Source organism: Triticum aestivum, chromosome 6B (genome assembly GCF_018294505.1).
Source record: "Triticum aestivum cultivar Chinese Spring chromosome 6B, IWGSC CS RefSeq v2.1, whole genome shotgun sequence".
Classification (NCBI taxonomy): domain Eukaryota; kingdom Viridiplantae; phylum Streptophyta; class Magnoliopsida; order Poales; family Poaceae; genus Triticum; species Triticum aestivum.
Genome location: NC_057810.1, coordinates 626,326,960 through 626,333,967, shown reverse-complemented (window position 1 = coordinate 626,333,967; position 7,008 = coordinate 626,326,960). Strand labels below are relative to the sequence as shown.

Genomic DNA, 7,008 nt, shown 5'->3' with positions numbered 1-7,008 from the left:
AAAGGAGGACGTTGCTGCATGCATAGCGGCCGTGGTTCGGCGGCAAAGGAGATGCCCGGAGGCCGGAGCTGAGAGCCGACGGTGCGCGGCTCATTAATTAGCTACTCCCTCGGTTCCTAAGATAACTTAACTTTATACTAGCTTTAATACAAAGTTGGGTCATCTAATTTGGGAGGGAGGAAATAGCTAGCAGTAGCACCGGCGGCCGACTGAAGTGGACAGAAGTAAATACGTACAAACCGATTCCAATACATATGGGGCGCTTGGTATTTTTTTTGCTGGAAGAAAGTGGGGAGAAGATTTAATCTGATCGTTGGATGGAGAACGGACGCAGGGGAGCACGGGGGAAGCATTAGGCAAGCCCCGTCCAGAGTTACCGTGCCTGCCAAGGCCAACCACGCCAATATAAAACCGAACGGGCGAGACCAGAGCAGGCCCGACCAAACACAAACCCAAACCCCCGTGTTCGCCACCTCTATTCCCGGAACCCCATCGCCGTCGGCCATGGCGGCGACGCAGCCGTCGGCGGACGTGGAGGGCGCGCTCCTCGCCCACCTCAACGCCAACGGCGAGATACCTGACTCGCGCGCCTTCGCCTCCTCCCTCGGCGTCCCGCACAAGGACCTCGAGGACGTCATCAAGCGGCTCCTCGCCTTCCGCATCATCGAGAGCACGGTACGGCGTCCTCGTCCCCCTCCCCCTCCCCAGTCCCCTCTGCTTCGCGCCGTCCCTGCCCCGAGTTGTTCCCCGAGACCTAACGAGCCGTGCTTGCTTTCCTGCCCGCAGGACATCACCACGGAGGCGTGGGTGCTCACCGACGAGGCCAAGGACTACGCGGCCAGGGGCTGCCCCGAGGTGCACCTCGTCGCGGCCATCCCGCCCGAGGGTGCCTCCAGGGCCGCGCTCAAGGTGAATTCCCTCTCTGCGCCCTTCAGGAGGTGCTCGATTCGAGTCGATAGTTTTGGCTCCGGGGATGATCTCTGACGCTCAGAGTGCTGCATTGCAGGAGGAACTCGGGGACGTCTTCGATATTGCGCTGAAGAACGCTGCCAAGAACAAGTGGATTGAGCAAGGGAACAGAGACCTCGTGCTGAGAACGGTATAGAGCTGAGCTCCTCTCATCTCTTCTCTTTGTTCTTGTCGGAGAGATATAGAGCTCAGTTCAGTTTGTATTTGTATTGAAAACTTGCCTGGCATGTTCTCAACTTGCCAATGTGTGGGTTGTAGATGTAGAAAACAATTGCCTCGTCATAGTTCAAACTATTTCAATGTGCAATGGTTACATCTATGTTCACTGAAGGTCTCTGGGTGCGGCGTGCGTGCTTTTATCTGTCTTGAGCTTTGGCATGACATTGTGTAATTTCTTTTCGTTTTATTCAGGTTGAGGATACCAAGGATGAGTTGCAAGAGCTGCTTAAAAGAGTGGAGAATGGGGAGGTTGGTGTTGCTTATTGCTTGTCGTTCCTCCTATGTTTTGCATTTCCACTTGGAACCATTTACTGGATTGTGTGATGGCATGGCACAATTACAGGATGAGGTGCAAGAGCAGCTTAAAAGACTGGAGAATCCGAAGACTCGGGAGGTTGGTGTTGCTTATTGCTTGTTGTTCCTCCTATATTGTGCATTTCCACTTTGAACCATTTACTGGATTGTGTGGCATGGCACAATTATTTATTAGGTACAATAGTTAGTATCAAATAGTTCTTTACCCCTCCTTCAGAAAAAAGGTCTTTCATGTAGGTTGTTCCTGATCCAATAAAGGTTTTGAAGAGAAGAAAGCTTGTAACAAAAGAGTAAGTATCTGTTTTGAAGATATCTCTTTTACAGTTTCAATAAATGCCAGCCAAGTACAGTATCAAATAGTCGATTATCCCCAACTTTTACACCTGCTTCGCTGTTTTTCAGAAAAACCATTTGGTATTCACTGAAGAAGGGACCTGAATTTGTTGTAAAGAGAAAAACATTGGCTACCGATGTGACACGAGAACATCTCAAGAGGTAATTTGATGTCACTTCTCTCAAGCTAATTTCCAAAATTGATCAGGAAACCTCTGCTTGTTGACTGTAAACTATAATGTACTATGAGCAATTGAAGACTACATAGAAGACTCCTCATTGCCTTTTCTCTTGTAAATAGCCCATCTGTACTTATCCTATCTGTGAAAGGCTACATTAAACTTATTGTTATGTTAAAATTGACTTTTAATAAGATCTATTATGTGTGTACCTATTAATGGATAGCAGTAGCAGACTTCTGATATATTTCCCTTTAAAATGTTTTTTCTTTCCTAATAAAGTGGCGACTGGAAGGATCTGGAATTTAAAGATTATAACTATGGAGCCCAAGGACAACCCATTGCGATAGGATATAGTCAACCCTTGTTGGAGGTACTTCAAATCTTTACGGTGTTCTGGTTTTTCATACAGCTTTATCTGATAAACCAGATAAATCATAACTGTTATTTCGTGGATTTTCTTCAGGTCCGTGAAGCAATCCAGAACATTTTTCTTGAGATGGGGTAAATAAAAATATTTTGTTCATGATATTTGCAGTTCAAGGCAATATTCAGAAAATGGATTAATTCATTTTATTACTTGATGTAACAGGTTCAGTGAGATGCCTACGAACATGTTTGTAGAGAGCAGGTAAAATACAAAATAAGACAAGATATTGTTTTTTTTTCCTGTTCTCATACCTGTTTGTTGTCAATTTCTTGTACTGGTAGATCTTCTCTACAAACTTGGAAGTTATTTTAGATTGGTGACAACACCGTATTATAAGTATATGACAAGACAATGTAGTGTATAGCATATCATAGTTTCCTAGATAATTATCCATATATTGAAAAAAAAAGAGATAAAGATCCATATATGTAGATATAACATTATGTATGGCTGTCTTTCCTTTGGTAGCTTCTGGAATTTCGATGCACTGTTCCAGCCACAACAGCATCCTGCTCGTGATTCGCACGATACATTTTTCCTCAAAGGTAATGGTTATGTTACTTATGTTCAGCCAACAGTTGGATTTAGACATATTTAAGCAATCAACTTTTTTGCAGCCCCTGCTACAACAACACAATTACCTGATGACTATCTTGAGAAAGTGAAGCAAGTCCATCAATCTGGTGGTTATGGCTCCAAAGGGTATGTTGTGGTGTCTTTGCTGCAGTTTATCCAAAGAGTTTTTAATTTGAGGTTGCTGTCTGCAGATATGGTTATGATTGGAAGCGAGACGAGGCGGAGAAAAACCTGCTTCGTACTCACACAACTGCAGTTTCCGCAAGGATGCTATACAAGCTAGCACAGGAGGTATAGCAATTATGTGATGCTTATTTTATCTCTGCAATTCCATTGTAGTTATATTGTCTTAGTTTGACTAAATTAGTGTAGGTGATATCAGTTGTTTTTTCTGTTCTGTTGAATGGTTCATGAGGTCTGTTTTTCTTGACAAACCACCATGGTTGTTCAGGAACATTTTGCTCCTAAGAGATACTATTCTATTGATCGTGTTTTCCGGAATGAAGCTGTGGACCGAACTCATCTTGCAGAATTCCACCAGATAGAAGGTAACCATTCTCTTGTTTCTTGCCTATGGGTGGTTCAATTGATCGATATTTGGTCCGTATCGTAGATGTCACACACATGTTACCTTCTGCCATGGAAGCTACTTACAATGCTTCTGATTTCAGGTCTTATTTGTGATTATGGTTTGACGCTTGGTGATCTGATAGGAGTATTGGAGGATTTTTTCTCCAGACTAGGTGCTAAGCCAAAATCATCAACTTTGTTATAATAATTATTATGGATCTTGTTGTTAAATTTGTTAAAACTGTACTGCCATCTGTCATTCAGTTATTTAGAGAATATTGCTGCTCCATGCCCATCTGCATAATGTGTATTCTGCATGTCTTTAATATTCTTGTCCTGTATCTGCTATCTCCAGTACATAGAGATTTAATTATGCCACCTCTCCTTTTCTGGCTCTTAGGCATGCCAAAGCTGCGTTTCAAACCTGCCTACAACCCGTACACTGAACCAAGCATGGAAATTTTCAGGTCAGAACGAGTTTGATTGCTATTGTTTTCATGATTATTGTGATCCCATGGATCATTATTATGTTTACCTTTTCAGCTACCACGAAGGTTTCAAGAAATGGGTGGAAATAGGCAACTCAGGCATGTTCAGGCCTGAAATGTTACTTCCCATGGGACTGCCAGAGGGTGTTAATGTTATCGCATGGGGTCTTTCACTTGAAAGGTAAAACTGGCATCCATATGAATGATTCCTTTATGTGCATCTGATATATGTTAAATTGAAGTCTTTTTTAAAAAAAAAAGGGAAAATCACATTCGCAATCATTGTTTTGTAACTAATGTCTCGAATAGAAGTGCAAGAGAGAAAACAAATGGGATCAGGTCCTGATTGGACTATACTCCCTCCGTTCCATAATGTAGAGCATATACGTAGATTTTTTTTTTGAAAAGTCAAACGGAGAAAAACATTTACATCTAGAATGTCAAATATGTGTCATTAGATTCATAATAAGATGTAGATATAAATAGTTTCCTCAATAAACTAGGTCAAAGTTTGACTTTTTTAAAAAATCTATACGCACTGTATTATGGAACGGAGGGCGTATGTTTCAAGAACTCTTGCTTTATCTGTCGAATTGCAAGAGATTTGTGCTGACCACATTTTGCTGCTGAATGCAGGCCAACGATGATTCTGCAAGAGATTGACAACATACGGAATCTCTTTGGGCCAAAGGTATTGTGCTTATTAACTTTGTCTTATACCACGAGCCTGTGCTAATATTAGTATTAATTATGATCTTTACAGGTCGATTTCAATAAGATCAAGGGCAGACCGATGTGCCGCGTGGGGCTGTAGTGAGCCGGATAGGACTTTAGCTGGAGGTAACATCACTGACATGTCATGCTTGAGTTGATGAGCTGCTGGATGCGAATGGTGGTTCTTTGTGGTTGTTATACCTTTGAAAACCAGCACTTGTGCAGTTTAACAGAGGGAGTGCAGACACGCACATATGTTGTACTACTACTAGATCTGAATTGCAATTTTGAGGTGTTCATGTCTGATACTCCTACTGTCTTCCATTTCTATGCTGTCTCCGTCTTTTGTTGTGTAATCTTTTGGTTCCCTTTAACAAAGGTCAGCGCACACAACCCTCTACGGAAACACATACGCACGGTTGGAAAAGAAAAGAATCAAGGGCTTCAAACATAAATTTCCTCATATTTATCTCCCATGTCATTTTGAAGCCTGTCCTGTCTATTTCTAACCACCGCCAACTGTGCAGACTACTATAGAACATCATAACGAACTCAAGAAACAAATAACGGCAATAACAGGAGTTTTCCTCGTGCCAATTCAGGGTGCAAGTTGGAGCGGGCTCTCCAAAGGCACCATTGTAACATGACACTTTATAGCATAGGTCTCTCCAAGTTGGAGCGGCTGCAAGTTGGCAAGGTGTGGGAGTTCGCAGCCGTTTGATACTCACAGAGTTTTCTTCTATATGCCAACAGGCTAGTCTAATCCGGGTTGGTCTCGGTTTTGAATTTTTATCTGGTAAAACACCAGCAGCAGCTACCAAAGCTCAGATGCATAGCCAGGGCAGTTGCCCGCACAGCGCACGCAGGATGATGCATACCCACGCCTTAGTGCCGCTTGCACTCGAGTGGCCATTTTACAGCCAAGCAGACTGACATTCAGAATTCAAAGTTGCCGTATTTTCCTTGCAGACTCGTCGATCTGTTCCTCTCCGGACGTTTTCCTTGCCGCGGGCCGTTACCATCGGCTCCACCGACTTTAGCGGTCCTCCCTAGTTCCGGCAAGCCTCGATTCAGTCCGTCCAGCAAGACGCACGCTTTGCATAATTTCTACAAAAGCCAGGATTTTCAACCAATATTGAGCTAGTAAAACAATTGGAAAAGTTTAGAGGTAACTAGACCAGGGCAAATACTTTGATAAAAAATGGCCAACATGTGAGCTCACTCTGTTTAGTGGTGCTTGTTAGGAATGAGCAACTATCTTCTCAGGAGGGCCAAAGACCAATACATATACAAGTGTGTGGTAAAGTACAAGAGACCCCTTATACAATGGAGATAAACCGAAAAGGGCTATACACATCTACCCCCCCCCCCCTCAAACTCATGGTGGGTCGACAACACTGAGTTTGAAGAGAAGAAAACTATGCTGCGCTCGAGTTTGTGCCTTCGTGAAGAAGTCTGCCAACTGTAACTCAGAGGGCACATAGTGAAGAGCGAGAGTCTGATCCTGCACAGCAGCACGCACAAAGTGAGCATCCACACCGATGTGCTTGGTGAGCTCATGCTTCATAGGGTCACGCGCAATGCTGATAGCACCAGTACTGTCTGACAATAAAGGAGTCGATGTAGTAGCAGACACACCAAAATCCTCAAGTAGCCATCGTAACCAGATCACAGATCACCTCAGCCGTCAGCATAGCCATGGCTCGCAACTCAGCCTCTGTACTCGAGCGAGAAACTGCAGTCTGTTTCTTTGTCTTCCAGGCAATAAGAGAGCCACCAAGAAAGACACAATAAGCAGACAGTGAGCGTCGATCAGAGGGATCACTAGCCCAGGTAGCATCAGAATAGGCCTGGAGCTCAAGAGAGCTGGAGCGGGGAAAGAAAAGGCGCTGAGAGATCGTGCCACGAAGATATCATAGAACACGGAGTAGATGACTATAGTGGATAGAGGTGGGGGCGGAAACGAACTGACTCAGAATGTGGACAGGATATGAGATGTCAGGACGCGTAACAACAAGATAGACAAGACTGCCAACAAGGTGACGATAGCGAGTGGGAATAGGAAGAGGGTCACCATCAGAGGCACGAAGCTGAACGTTGAGCTCCATGGGAGTGACAACAGTGCGCTCATCACCGAGAGCAGCACGAGCAAGAAGATCCTGAATATTTTTTTTGGGAGATGTAGAAGCCATCAGAGGTCGAGGAGATCTCAATC

The 7,008-nt window shown here is 44.0% G+C and overlaps 1 protein-coding gene across 1 annotated transcript; it reads left to right on the top strand.

The window, feature by feature from the left end:
* Positions 1 to 447: 447 nt before the first annotated feature.
* On the top strand, positions 448 to 5,099 carry LOC123134599 (phenylalanine--tRNA ligase alpha subunit, cytoplasmic). Its single transcript, XM_044553820.1, has 19 exons — positions 448 to 675; positions 787 to 909; positions 1,007 to 1,099; positions 1,381 to 1,437; positions 1,532 to 1,582; positions 1,741 to 1,793; positions 1,906 to 1,998; positions 2,298 to 2,388; positions 2,482 to 2,519; positions 2,608 to 2,646; positions 2,914 to 2,990; positions 3,063 to 3,147; positions 3,213 to 3,312; positions 3,473 to 3,569; positions 3,693 to 3,764; positions 3,992 to 4,058; positions 4,135 to 4,260; positions 4,716 to 4,770; positions 4,843 to 5,099. Exons 1-19 carry the CDS (start codon positions 505 to 507, stop codon positions 4,891 to 4,893), a joined length of 1,539 nt encoding a protein of 512 aa, XP_044409755.1. The 5' UTR covers positions 448 to 504; the 3' UTR covers positions 4,894 to 5,099.
* The last annotated feature ends 1,909 nt before the right edge of the window (positions 5,100 to 7,008 follow it).